General features: G+C 40.4%; 1 protein-coding gene across 1 annotated transcript; it reads right to left on the bottom strand.

The window, feature by feature from the left end:
* Positions 1-408: 408 nt before the first annotated feature.
* Positions 409-13815, bottom strand: LOC143876973 (BolA-like family protein). Its single transcript, XM_077378657.1, has 3 exons — positions 13444-13815; positions 2920-2987; positions 409-850 (listed from the first exon to the last, which is right to left on the bottom strand). The coding sequence occupies exons 1-3, from the start codon at positions 13708-13710 to the stop codon at positions 700-702; spliced, it is 486 nt and encodes a 161-aa protein (XP_077234772.1). The 5' UTR covers positions 13711-13815; the 3' UTR covers positions 409-699.
* Positions 13816-15386: the final 1571 nt, after the last annotated feature.

The following is a 15386-nucleotide window of genomic DNA, read 5'->3' as shown; positions in this document are numbered from 1 at the left end:
GTTTAATTTGTACTAGTCATGCCTCCTACATCTCTATTCGTATGCCACAGTTGATACCACTAGTCAGCCAATTTAGAAGATAACGAAAACTGATAATTCAACTTCCCTGTCAGTTGTCGCAACCAGCAGCGTACGAAACTTTCCCCTATTGCAAAAGAAATCATATGTGCTACTAGCTCCAAGAAAATAAGCAACAATCTAGTCTAAGTCGGGCCTACAGTACTTTCTCAAAAAGAACAAAAAAAGTCAGGACTATATAGCAGCGGCAAGAGATACTAATTTCATACTAGCTCATACGAGCAGGATGGGTGTGGGAAGATAAGGGAAGCAATTAATTTCCATACCCTTTCAATCCCCTTTGATGTATACTACAGATGGTTATGGTGTTTTGATATGCAAAGAATGATGTGGTCATACTAAAGATATAGATCGGACCAGTGCCGAAAATTGTTGCAACAGAGAATTTGTCTTAGTAGTAGAATTCTATCACCGGAAAGGAAGCAAAACCAATGATGCATTGGGCCAAGTCACTTATTGGTTCATATAAATATGTGAGTGGTGCATACCTGTCTAGAGCCAAGTGCACTAAGGATTAAACAAAGAGATGCAAACTGAGTAGTACTTTCTCAAAAGAGATGGACGAGAAAACTTTTTCCCTCACAAGAGATGGACAGGAAAGCTTTTTCCCTCCTGTTTTTATCACTTTTCAGCAGCTTCAGCCGGAGTTCGAGTAGTCATTTGGTCAACCGCATGGACAGTGCTTTGGAGCTCCTCCCATATAGCTTTGTACACCAACCTCTGCCTGTTCACAGCAGATTGCCCCTCAAAGGCTGAGGAGATGACATCAATGCTGCCATACATGCCAAAAAAATGAATGAACGTAATAAAATCTTGGATGGAGAGTAAGAAATTATGATATCGTAGCATGAAAGTTCAAATTATAAGAAGACAAACTTCTTGGAAGTGGAAGCCATATGTGACGTGGCAATGAAAACTGACAACATGCTCTGAACAGTATATATGATGCTTAGGCATATCGATTCATGCATGTACAGATCCACATGTGCCAACAATTGCTGAAATGTGAAATGGAATTTACATACACAAAACACCCAGTCGTATATAGTCTTCTCCTTTTGGGCTGAAATGAAACACACACACACACCCTTTTTTTATTAGGACAGCCCCCTCTAGTGTAAAAAAGTAGCCATAAATACAGTAGAGGGGGCTATCCCAAATAAAAAAAGAGGTGAATATATAACTTCCCAAAACATGTGGTGTAAGATGGTGGGCCACACCATAATGCATAGGTTTGGATGGAGACGGTGGACCCCACCTCATCCATAGCATTAGGGGTAAAATGGTGGACCCCACCCTAAACATTGATTCTGATCCACAACTCGTTTCATCATTATTAAATATCAACACAAATAAAAAAAATGCTAGGGAAATGAAATAGCTAACAAAATCAGCAGCCTCTATTGGATTAAATACAAAAAGCACAAACCATTCAACTTAATTTGTGTGCTTTCACACATAACACTGCACCGGACCCAGTAACTACGTAGACAGAAGAATTTTCTACATCAAACACATACATAACCTGTTTCATCGTTATTATATATCAACACAAATCCAAAACAAACAAATTAAAATTCGTATTAGATTAAATACCACCTATTTAATATTTTCTTTTTAATGATGACCCTTGAGATACTCAGGGCGGCCCAGTGCACGAGGCTCCTGCCATTGCGGGGTATGGGCAGGGCTAGATGTACGCACCCTTACCCTTGCTTTGCATAGAGGCTGTTTCTGTGACTCGAACCCGTGACTGCCAGGTCACAATGGAGCAACCTTAGACGTGACCACCCTGCGTACATCTAGCCCTCCACACACACACACACACACACACAACTTGTTTACTTAGGTTTGAGATGGCAGCTTGGGGGCATGAGTTTTGGCAGTCCTGTGTTTCTCTCAGCGAAGATATTCTAATGGAGAAGAAGAATAAGAGGGTAGGGGGAGAGGAACAAATTAAAATGAGGGTTTGCAACCTGTGTAAGTTTCCCATATTGGCTTTGGGTTGTGGGTCGCAAACTCGTTTGTCCCCGTGATCACCCCCATCCACGCCTGCCTTCCTCAAATCTTGAATAAGATGCTTCTATCTCGAACACCAGGAGCAGGTATGTGGCTTGGTAACAGTGAACTTACACAGCTAGGTGAAGCATGCTTAATCAGTTCATTCAGATTGTTTGGTTTGATAAATCAAGTTTCCTCTGATAGACTAAAATGGAATGTTCCAGATTTACATCATAGATTCAGGATTTGGTTTTATTTTAGAACAATTTTTTTATACATTTGAATGGGGTATTGGTGTTATGTTCCTCGCTGACCTAGCATAACTAGTAGTAGAGTTACAAATTTAGTTTGAAGTATAAAATTTAGGGCCCCTATAGGATGATTCACACCCCTTTTAATGTGAACTGACGTCAAAACATGTCAAAACGTGTCAGACTTTAACACTTTTTTAACGTCAATTCACATTAAAGGGGTGTGAATCATCCTACAAGGGGTGCGAATTTATCATCACCCAAAATTTATATTCACTTTGATTACCCTATTCTAGGAAATAAGATCACTCCATTTTTATAGGAACGTGACTGTATAGAACATGTTACTAATAAGTAAAAAAGCAATATGTTTCTAAATAGTAAAAGGAAAGAGTAGCATTGAATCAACTGTTCCTAGGAAATAGGAAACAATGCAGGGCAAGTGCAATACCCTAAGATTCTGGAGTATAAATTAGAATAAGAAACTCAGAAAGCTGAAGACACTGAGATTTGCATATCAAGAACCAGCTTGTTTTGCATCCTTTTGGGATTTAACTGTTTTCAGTAAAGTAGGTAATCCTGATTTCACCTGACATGCCGACCATCTCCATATGCATCAGTAACAGTGACTTCATCGGCATTTAACTGCTCCTTGATCTGTTGGAGGGTGAAAGCAAGATATCAGGCACAGGAACCCTATGGTTTACATGGATTCAAGAAATCAGGAAAATTAGGAAAAAAAGGTACTAGGTGCTAAGAAAATTATAGAAGAGATACATGATCACTAAATCTTTTATATCAGAAGCTCAGACGTGTGTAGGGACTATCAACCAAACCTGTGGTCGAAAGGGCTGAACCTTGATGGCTGTCAAACAAGAAGACTTGAATCCCACGCTATGTGATACTAGCATGGCAGTCAGCTATCAAGCAGGAATGGTATGCATGGTGGTAAAGACTTCCTTGGTTGCATTGTTTAAAAACTCGCCGAGGCAATCACTGACTCGCCCGAGTTGACTCAGTTATACCTTTGCTTAGTTATCTGCCTAGTCTGAGCTTGGCCCTAAAACCCATCTTCTCTCTCAATGTTCCAACCATTGTCTGCGAATCCCCGCTTCTCCCTCTTTGCAAATGAGTTTAGGCATTGGTTTTAGTTGCCCTTGGCAAGTTAGAGCTGCGAATGGGTTTACAAATTGTCTTCTTCCGTGCTTGAGGATTTTTGGGGTCTTGCATTTACTTGAATTTGGGCATTGTGTTATGCTAGGTTTTGCAAATTAGGGATGGAATTTTCTTTACCGTATGTCATCATTTACTATCAATGTTTGATACTTGGCAGTCTGTTCTTCCTTCTTATATATGTTCTACTTATGCTTTCCCTCCTTAACCCTGCTTAACTCCTTTTCTTCTCTTCTCTATTTAATTAAGATTCATTTGATTGTTGTTTATTCTACGTGCAAGGACCAAACTGTTACAGATTACCAGAAGGTGGATGCTTATGTTCATAAACTGGAGGAAGTATAATTTATTATTGAGTATTTTTTGAGGTCTTCGATTTAGTTGAATTCGGGCATTGGGTTCCGTTGGGTTCTGGAAATTATGATTGAAATTTTCTTTACCATATGTTACCATCATAGTTATCAATTTCGTTTCGTTAACACTCCCCAATATCATTCCACCCTAATTCGACTTGTTTCACCCAAACACCCTTTTGATTTTTTTTCCATTTCCTCATGATTTACATGCAAATAGGAGAATACCTACCCCCCCCCCCGGGAAAAACACACACACACAAAACAAGGATAAAAAGTCAGATAAAAAGTCAACTTTCCAGTTCTAGTACAAAATTCGACCGTTTTCGGCCTGGGTCAAAACCTTAACTTCCAAACGATGGGATATTTTCCAATTTTAAAAATTCATAAATTCTATCAAGTCTAAACATTATTAAATACCAAAATTCTGGTAAAAAAGCCATAAGTTGGTCTCTAAAAACTTTTTTCATCTGGCTGGGCACTGATCAACACAGGCATTTCAGCTGATAGTGATAAGCAAATGTTGGATCTTTACAAACTTGATGTGATGATGGATTGGGTTGCATAGGATGACCATGTTGTTCCAATTTTTTGTAATTCGTTCCACTGCCCAAAACGAAACGGAATCGTTAACCAAGGTCACCAAGTATTTTTAGTGTTTGATAGTTGGCCTTTTGCTCTTCCTTCTTATCTCTGGTCTACTTCTTCTTGTCCTTAACCCTTCCTCACACCTTTGCTTCTCTTCTCCAGTTTGATTAAATTTCATTTGGTTGTTGTTTATTCAATGAGTAGGGTCATATCGGGTTACAAGTAGGTGGATGCTTAAGTTCACAAACTGAAGGGACGAATCTCCATTTATTTTATAAGAACTGCCTTTTTCCCATGGTTTTAGGCACAAGCTGCATTTCCAAATTCCATCTTTTGCGCCTTTTTTAAACAATTTCAAAGCATAGATTTTTTTTTTCTTGCGTCATGAATCGCACCGGTTGTCTTACTAGTATACATATATACATATGAGAAATTATATGATGCCCGACCATGAGAATGTAAAGGGCGGAAGGAGACAAAACCTGCTGCCTTGGTTTTTGAACCAAGGAAAAGTCAAAACGGGGCTTTCTCTTGGATTTAAAATCAAGGGAGAGAGGTTTTGTCTCTCTCCGCCCTTTATTATTGCAGTCAGACATCATATAATTTCTCTATACATATAACACACATTAGAAGAGTTTGTCATATGATAATTGTACATAAATTTAGAATTATAATACGATAAACTCACAATATTATTTGTTGTCCTAATTTTGTTCTTAATTTTATAACTATTAAATATTTTAATTTTAATTTTTTTAGATTTTTTTCCAGATAGAAACCTGAACGTAACAAAAATAAATAAATCAGACTAGTTCTATGAAGAGAATGGCAAGAATGAGGAAAACAAGAGAAGCTACTACAAGTGACGAAGAGACCAAACGAGAAGAAGAATCCAGAGCAGAAGAAGATGCTAATTGGGAGGTGGTTCGTAGCAAAGAGGTTAAGAGATACGAGAAGAGAAAAGGAGAGATGGGATGGAGAGATGGGAGACTGACAGTGCCTTCGATGCCATACATCAACATCAAGTGTTGCACTACAGGTTGGCATTGTGGGAATATCTGGTCCAGTTAGACCAGACTTTTCCCAACAAACCCTTCCAAATTCCTGGCCGTCTCTTGCGAAAGCCGCTCCCCGAGCCGATGGACCCTCCTCGTAAGTGCTGGTTGGCAGATGTCAGCTAGGGGTGTAAATGGATATTCGGAAATTCGATTACCGTCCGCATCCGAATCCGTTTAAAGCGAATATTATCCGAATCCGTTTAAAGCGGATATTATTCGAATCCGTTTATGAGATATCCGACTCTTAGCGGATGCGAATCTGGTAAATGGTATATCCGATCCGTTTAACATCCGAATCCGAGAAGTAAATCCTTTTTATTTATTATTAATAATATCATTAATATTTATTTTTAGTAATGACACACTATCTTTTGTTTCTATAAGAAAAGTGAATATTCTTTTTAGAAAAATAAAAATAAAAACAAAAATAGCCCAAACCCATTCCATCATATACAAAAAAAAAGGAAAAACCCAAAGACCACTACCAACACTATCATCCATCCCCATCCCCATCGCCTCCCTCCCTCTCTCTCTGCCTTTGTTTTAAAAGGAAGAAGAGGATCTCATATATTTTAGGGTTTGAGAGTTAATTTTGTGAAGAGAATGTAGAGGTCTAGTTTTAGGGTTTGGAAAATTCATTCGAGTAAGGGTGTGTTTGGCGTACCGTTTGAAATAGAGTTTAAAACGCCGTTTTGTAAAACGGTGTTTTAGTTCAAAACAGTGTTTTGCCAAATGGCGTTTTCATGTTTGGTTGGCCAGATCAAAACGGCAAACGGAGGTATTGTGTGTTTGGTTGCAAATGCCCCAAAACAGAGTTTTAGTGGTAAAATGACCAAAAAGGGCATTGTTTGGTTGGCCTCAATGTAACTCAACTACTCTCTCATTAAGCCCAATATTAAAAGGTCATTAGGATCTCATTCAAACACTTCTAAAATTAAATCATTGCCACAAAAAAAAAAAAAATGGTTATACCTTTGGGGTTCTTCTCCTTCTTCTTCTTAACAGCTGGATTTGCCGGATTTGATGGACAAGTGGAGGCGCTGAGGCGTGAGAGGGTTTGCAACTTTACAAAGTAGATGAAGAAAGTAAGAAACTAGGGTTTCTTTTAATTCTTTTGTCTTTAAAAAATCAAAATTAAGTGATCATATAATGATATCAGCAGCCCCTTGTTTTGAATTAAATATTAACAATTTAATAAATTTGTGTCCTCAAGAATGATATTAACACCCCCACTTTTTTGGTATTTGACGTAACGCATAAAATCGCAAGCATATACGTAAAAATGGGTTTTGGTGAGGGCAAACAAGTAAAAACTCACAGCCCAAAAACTCAGTTCAAAACGGCGTTTTGCAAACGGACCTCCCCCCCCCCTCCGTTTGCAAAACGCCGTTTTGAGGGTTTAAAACGGTGTTTCAAACGGCGTTTCAAACGGTGGCTGCGCACCCAAACACTCCCAAACGGCCATTTGGCCCCAAAACGGTGTTTCAAACGCCAAACGGTGTTTTAAACGGTACGCCAAACACGCACTAAGTAGGAGAAAAAAGATAAAGTGCTGCAATAAAATGTTCGAATTTACAGGATAAACGGATACGGATAATATCCGAATTCGAACAATATCCGACGGATACGAATTCGGTAATAGATATTAAATATCCGTCGAATCTGAATTCGGATAGTGTATACTGTAATCAAATTCGAATATAGCCATATCCGCTCCGAATTCGATCCGTTTACACCCCTAATGTCAGCAGTAGGAGACCGAACCTAATGCATTGCCCACAAGTCCTGTTGATTGAAGATTCTGGAGGTTTTTGTTTACAATCTATCCTAGTTTTCAAATACAATTTCATCTTTTGCCTACCTTCCATTCTCCAATAACTTGGATGATAACTCATTTTGGGTCCCCGGCTACTTTGAGCTTTCTTTCTTATGTCAAATTCCAATGTTGTTTTGTTTGGAGACCTGCAAGCAACTGAAAAACTGACTATAATAAGATGGCTAAAGCGGGGCCTGGCGCGCAACGGCTTAACTAATAGGGGCTTCAAAATCTCTCCCAACATCAGTTGGATATGGAATTGAGCCATCAACATAACTCTGCATTCCCTTACCTTCGATCCTGAACATTTTTGTGACACAACCTAGCGGCCCTCGACCACATGAAGTAGTTCAATCCTGAACATTTTTATGACACAATGCGGCCCAGCTCGCGCTTTAGAGATAGATGGGAGAGTTGAAGGTAGATTCAAAAGAGGGTTGAATAGAAGAAGGTTGGATTTCAGAATCAGTTAAAGGAGGAAATTTGGCAGTATTCTGACATTGTGGGATAAACAAGGAAAGGGAGAAAATAACAGATCGTTGGACTGGAACGATTCAGATTCTCGAAGCCCGGTTGACTCGAACATGGAGCATCCAGGGAAAATAGCTCTTCATCAGCTTGACTCCTTCGAAGTTTTGATTGCACCTCTAGAAGTGACCAACCTGGAGGACTTGATTCAAATCTAGAAGAACAAACCCGAGTCCATGGAGCATCCAGGGAAAAATAGCTCTTCATCAGCTTGACCTTGATTGCACCTCCAGAAGAGACCAACTTGGAGGACTTGATTCAAATCTAAAAGAATAGAACGTGAGTCCCCTTTTAAACATGGTTTTAAATTTCCACCGAAACCAACAAGAAATGAGCTCGGTTTGGAGTGGTATCCTTCGCCGATTTTGGATGAGCTTGATTTTGCCCTTTTCTCTATCTGAACTATTGTAGGGGTCGTTGTTGGTGCCTTGGAAGAAAAAAGGCTGGATTTTATGGAACGTATCTTTCCTTGCCACATTGTGGGTGCTATGGAAAGAAAGAAATGCAAGTCTTTGATGGAGTATCTAAATCATCCTCTTTTTTGTTCATGAAAGACATTGCTCTGACTATATCTTGGGTGAAAAATCTTCCCAGCTTTAAGATGGTATCGTCATTTGATCTTTGGCATGGAAGAAGGGAGATTTGCTTTAGTGTCGAGCGGTGACCTGAAGTGGTGCAAGCTTGGGATCTTCCCCCTCAAGGGCTCCTAAAGTAAAATTCTGATGGTTCAAGCCTAGGTAATCCCGACCCGTCAGGCATTAGAGGTGTTCTTAGGGACGCTAGCGGTGAGGTTATTTCGGCTTTGCTGGACCTATCAGGGTCTCAGATGCTGGCGAGGCAGAGGTCCAAGCTGTGCATCAGGAGATAAAATCTTTGGACAGAGGTTCCTTGGATCATGTGATTGTGGAGGGAGACTCCCTCAACGTCAACCATTGGCTTCGTGGTTCTCTAGTTCCCCCTTGGAGATTCGCTCAATTCTTTGATAAGATTCAGGATATAGTGGGTGGTTCTTCAATTTCTTTTATTCATATTAGGAGATTGTCTAACTCAATGGCAAATAGCCTTGCGAGATCAAGTGTTCACAAGGAGAGCCTCGAGATGTTTGACTATCTCCCTCCTTGAAATTCTGTTTTTGTTCTTTTCTTCTCTTTGGTTTATGTACCTTTCTTGGATCAACCATCTTGATCTTCCCTTATTTAATGAAATTTGCCACCATTCAAAAAAAAAGGCATGTGCGATAACATGTCACTAGGTGTTCAATGTGATTAAGCCATTATGGATGGCTTTCTTGCTTATGTAATGGCTTTCAAGTACGTATTTGTGCTTATTCTAGCATTTCCCGAAGTCATCTTAAAAAATTTATCATTTGCATATGTTTCCATACATCTCTGCGATTTTACAAGATTTCCACTAAAATTTCCAATCGAAACCGAAATGCTTCCATTTCTTTGTTGATCAAAACTGAAACCCAAACCGTAATTTAAAACCTCACTTTTGAAGGCCTTCCTTGGAACCAGAGAAGCTCAGAATTGTTTCGGGTAGCATGGTAGGAACTCTCCGGAGTTCCGCCGCATGCTTCGAGTGGGGCTAGTATCAGAGAGAATGGGAAGAGGATCAATCATATCGTGAACGTAGACCAATCGTGTTTTCTATGGAATTTACGGCTTGGGGAGAATATGTATCAAGACGTTAAAGGTGGCCTTGGAATCAAAGGCGATGCGGGTGACCATCGATTCAGCTACCGTTTGGATGCTCGTTAGATGGTAGTATTCTCTGCTAGACTTGTACCATAGCTTGCTTCAACTTTGGAGAGATCAATAGAGGAGTTTGGAGGTCGGTCTGGCTTGATCAAGGTGAGGCCATCAAGAGATTCCGGTAACCAAAGAACGTCAATGCTTTGTTGAGGGTCCCACCTCTGGCGCCCATTCCCACATGTACGTCTAAGGATCGTCTTCTCTTAGAGGGCCCACCGAGATCTCTAGACATGGAGGATTGAGCGGCTAAAATTGATTTGGAACAATCTCATTCCTTTGGTGTGGAATCGAAGCATTGAAGAGCTTTCTCAAATTCAAATTTTTGGTCACTTAATCTCGATAAAAGTGAGGTGGGAACCAGGGAGACGTGGCGTTTTCCTAATCCTTTTTACTGCAATATATAGGAGATCCTGCCAGATTTTTTGTTTTTTCGGTGGACTTAGTGACTTGAAAATCGGATTCCTGTGGGGATTGTACGCTTGTCAACGAGCCTTAGAATTCTGTCGAAAGGAATTATGGACTTGGGCCTTGCGAGGTTGCATTGTTCTCGTCTTCGGGACTGATTTTTTTTTGTGCCTGAGTTCAGCCTGCATCTTGTGGGCCTTCCATTGGGCCTTGCTGCCCATCTCGAGAATCCATTCCTCGATAGCCCAATGTTAGGGCCGGGCCTCCCATTGGGCCTTGCTGCCCATCTCGAGAACCCACTCCTCGATAGCCCAATGTTAGGGGCCTAGGGCCGGGCCCATGTAGTGCCTTTGCATTGTCAATATCTATGAAGCACGGGTACAGATGCGGGTACGACACGACACGGGTACGTGGGTACGTGATTTTTCAAAAAAACCGGGTGTAGGTACGTTCCGGTACGCCGAATATAATAATATATATTTAATATTTTATTATATATTTATAAAAATTTAAAAAAAAATTTGGAGAGCAATCAAATAACAATAACATCACCAAAATGAAAATTTCTAATATTACTCTTCATTTCATAAGTGATTAAGTTCCATATTTCGTAACATGAGGCATTAATACATCATTCAATTGAAAAAAAGTCTGTCGCCAGTGTGTTGACCAGTGTGTTGACCAGTGCTTGACAAGATGAATAATTTTTAGAGACCAAATTATGAGATTTTTTATACCGAACTTTTAGGATTTAATAATGTTTGGAAATGATAGATTTTATGAATTTTTAAAATTTGAAAAACACCCCACCGTTTGGAAGTTAAGAAAGTTAAAATTTTGACCCAACCTTTTTTCTGCGAATTTTGTACTAGAACAGGAGAGTTGACTTTTTTCCTTTTAGATTTGGGTCTTGAAACTATTTTTAATAAATCCAAATAGGGGGTATTCCGTTATTTACATGTAAATCTTAAGTAAATGGACAATAAAATAGTAAAGAAGAAGCAGGAGGGTTTACAAACCAGATAAGAGAAGTAGGGCGTGTTGGGTACGTGTGGGTGCGCACCGCCAACGCACCCGACACGCACCCAACACAAGAAAAATGATTTTTATTTCTTTAAGTATGGGGGTGCGTACCCGGGACGTACCCAGGGCGTACCCACACCCCATACGTGTTGGGTACGGGTACGGGAGGCCCGGGAGAGTACCCGTGCTTCCTAGGTCAAGATGCAGGACTGGTAGCCGTGAAAGGTAAGTAAACATTGTGGGACCAATTCATAATGGAGACACTCCAGATAGCTTGCAGGAGGCAGTAGGCAACTTGCTGACTTCCTCACCGCCTCCTATCCCAATGTTGCAGGCTTGCAGCCCCTTGCCCAGCCTCTACCCGACGCTTGCAATATCTCCATCGATTTGCAAGATGACTCTGTAGAACTTTTGCACAACTCCAGATCTGAAGAGTTTGAGAGTGCTCCTCCTCAACTTCTGGTATTGACGTGGTCACCTAATGTTGGCGGCATTTTTCAAATGGGCCAAGTTCGCCCAAATTCTAATCAACCCTCGTCGAGCCAAGTTTGAAAATTATGACTTGTTAGATTGAAACTAGAAAGGAGGGGGCACCCAAGAGCAGGAAGCTTGTAGATAAAGCTGGCATGTGCTCTTTATTTCAGCATTCAATAAAAGATATTTATATTGCTTCCTTGGATAAAGTTTCATTTGTTTCCCTTTTTGGGGTAAGATGCTACACAAAGGTGTATCTTAACAAATCAACTTCAACTATCTACAACACCACAAGTTCATTAAAATGGGTCACAATAGGTCCTTTGACCTCTAGCAAGTTGTATTGACTAAAAACTATCATTGATGAGAAATTTGGCAGTCATGGTGTTCAGCTCTGGTTTCAAAACCCTTTTCTTGAAACCTTCACACTTTATCTAGGTTTGTCCAACACCCATGACCTTGGGACCAAACTCTATCTACACCTCCTAGTGATACCAACAAGACCAACAAGGGGAGAGCAATATCTTGCTCCATTTAAAACCACGCCATTCCACGAAAAGCTATGCATATTGGTCATGGGTTTGTTCGGCTATTTAAAAACTCCCCCGGTCTATTGTTGACCTACCCGATTGACTTGGTTTTATCTTAGCCAAGTTCTTGTCCAAGTCCAGTTTTTTTTTCCTACCAAGCCAATCAAAAACTCCTTTGACTTGCATGAGTAAATGAACAATTGATTGAGTCAATCATTAACTAGTCCAAGTCGACTCCTCTTTACCTTGGCCGAGTTTGCCTCTTGAGACTGAGTTTTTAGGCATTGGTTTGTCCAATTTAACAAGTTATCGAACTCCCCACCTAAAGGGATTCACCATCCATTGTCATGGAAAATAACCACCTTGCAAACCTCCAAGAGTGCCGAATTAAAAAAAATCCTCCAATGTGCAGATAAACAATATCAAAGCCTTCCCCAAAGTGTAAGAAGGAATTGACAGCCTGCAAGTTAAATTAACCAGCTACTTCATCAAAAAGAAATTTAAATCAGGTCTACCGGACTTAGAAAGACCAAGCAAGTTTCTCTCAATCTCATGACATTGACAATACCCTTGTAAACATCTACAAGAACAAGCGCAACTTCATTGCCATTTGTTGCTATTATAGTAATGTGTAAGAGTCAATGCGACTCATAACTGTCTTTTAATGATGTCGGAAAAAGAGATATATTGAGGACTTTTATTGAGAAACGATGATGTACTACAACCTAATGTTGAGGTTAGAGATAAAAGTGGACCAGATTGTGTGAAGGATGGTGTATCCAAAGGTTGTTAAGAGTTAAAACCTATGCAAGGGCCAAGGAGAGGCTAGAATAAGGCAACAGCCTGAACATAACATGCAATAGCCTATACATAAGTGGCAGAGCTAAGCATAATCAAATATTTCTGACTCAACAGCGACACTTGAAACATTTTGAAAACAGCAGATAAGGGTAAGATCTAATAAAACCAACGCAGTCAAGTGGAAGCAGTTATTTGGGAGATGTCAAAGGTATGGAAGATGTGATGGGGAGGAAATACTTGCGTAAATATATAGGTGATGGAACTTGTTGCACTTGCTCTAGATTTGGTATATGCAGCAAGATTTATACTATTAAATGAAAACCGAAGTAGTCATATGAAGCATTTCCCTCTGGATTCGGTAATGAAACATAATTATAGCAATAGCAGTAACATAAAAACCTAGGCAAAATCCAAGAAAAACAACCATCCATGGTAATTCCCTACTCTATCATTACATGGATCCTTTCTTTATAAAGAGGCCGAAAATAGGTCCAATAAAACTGGGAACAGCCGAAAGATTGGTTCGATTAGATGGATGTTAATGTCAAATGGTTGGTATTACTATTCTTTAATTATTAATTTACTGTTCTATCGGAAGAAAGAAAGAAACCTTATTCTCCATGGACTGCATCATTGGAGAGTCGATAGAACCTGAATTGGAAACCTGGGTTGCCCGGATGCTGAATCTCCGGCCAGAAAGAGCATGGAATTGGGATGTGGAACATGAAACGCCATGAATTTCGAGCTTCGGAGCAGATGACGCTTGGAAAACCCCCCGACGACGACAGACCAATGGTGTTGCGAGGGAGCAGCGCACGAGGGGGTTTCTTAGGGCACTACATAAAACGTACGGGCGTATCAGCAGCGTCGTAGCCATGCCTCTCTGCTCTCTCTCTCTCTCTCTCTCTCTCTCTCTCTCGCGATGCAGCCTGCCCCCTTCCTCTGTCGCTCACCGGTCACTACTTATATCAGGCAATCATTAAAATGATATCTCCACCCTGTTTTCCAGCATTTCCACGGTTCCAGCCAGGGTAGCCAGCCCTAGTTAAAATTATAAATTAATCCTAATGTACATTCGCCTTTTTTTACTTGGGACAGCCCCTCTAGTGTATTTAGAGGGCTGTCCAAAGTAAAAAAATGGGCCAAATATATCATCTCCAGAAATTTCTCTAACCTGCTACAAACTTGCATGAAACTGTTTAATACAGCTTAATCGAACGTCTTGTATCAGTCCTTGGGCTTTGGCATACTGGTTACATAATTAACATTCGGTTCAGAGCAGCCACGGAGGTCCCGATTACCACCGGAAAGGGCTACCTAGAAAAAAGACTAGAGTGAAAGCCACCGCATAATGGGCCGCAAGGATGGTAGATGCAGAAGCGCAGTGGAATGCTATGGTTCTAAGTGGGAGCTGTCTAGGTATAGGATTATGTGGAACCCAACATGGTATGGACAAGCTTAAGGGGGCTTAATCCAACGAGTTCCAACCTAGCTAAGCCCTCTTAAACCTGTCCATACCATCAATGTGTAGATCCTGTGTGAGCCCTAGCTGGGTATGAGACTAGGTGGGACCCAACCTGGTATGGGACATGTTTAAATGGCTTAATCTTAATCTAACGTGTTCCATCAATCATGAGGCTTTTGGTATACGGGTTAGGTAATTGTTATTTGGTATCAGAGTAGCACCACATTAAATGTTTCAGTTATTGAAGAGGCAACATGTAGAGAGGACTACCTGGAAAAGACCACATGGTAAAAGAGACAGAGTGATAACTGACACTCTGAAAACTACCACATAGTGGCCCGCCACATATGAAGTGTGGCGGGCCAACCTATGAGAAGGGCTACATGGAAAACAGGCTAGAATGTAAACCACTACATAGTGGGGCACTGAGGATGGAAAATGCGGAAGCGTGGTGGAATGTTACAATCCTAAGTGAAGCCCTACTTAGGTATGAGACCGCGTCGGACCCAACATCGTATGGGACAAGTTTAAAGGGTTTAATCTGACTTGTTCCATCAGTCCTAGTATATTGGTTTAAAGAGCTTCAGTGGAATCCATTGTGGTAGTCGCAATGGTTATATACTCGGGAGTGGTAGTAACCAAATGCTTGCCTCGCAGTGGCAATAGGATGTCATTGGACTTTTTCTTTCCGGATAGACATCCAATGCATTAGAAATTTGAATAGAGCAAGGACAAAGAGGTGGACGTAGGAAGCGTTGTGTGACTATAGGCAATGGGCAGGGTGATGGACACTACCTATTTGAAATTAATACTCTCTACTACCTTATATAAAATGCAGCAAACAACAATATTAATTATTAAAGCCCTAAGTGTAGACCATAAAAAATGAAGTATATTTAATTATGTTTTGAATTTTCTAGGGAAAGAGATGATTTTTATCTCATGACGAATTAAATGAATAAGACAAAATCTGCTGAAAAGTGAGCCCGTGTGGCTACTCTCACAGGCAACAGCCAGCCCCGAAATGCCTTTCTGCAATGGTCCCTAGCAAATCCCAATAATAAATAAAAAAAACAATAATAATAAGA

Source organism: Tasmannia lanceolata, unplaced genomic scaffold, assembly GCF_043159265.1.
Source record: "Tasmannia lanceolata isolate RefF3 unplaced genomic scaffold, GAP_Taslan_0.1 ptg000005l, whole genome shotgun sequence".
NCBI lineage: Eukaryota > Viridiplantae > Streptophyta > Magnoliopsida > Canellales > Winteraceae > Tasmannia > Tasmannia lanceolata.
This window is presented reverse-complemented; position numbering and strand designations above follow the sequence as displayed.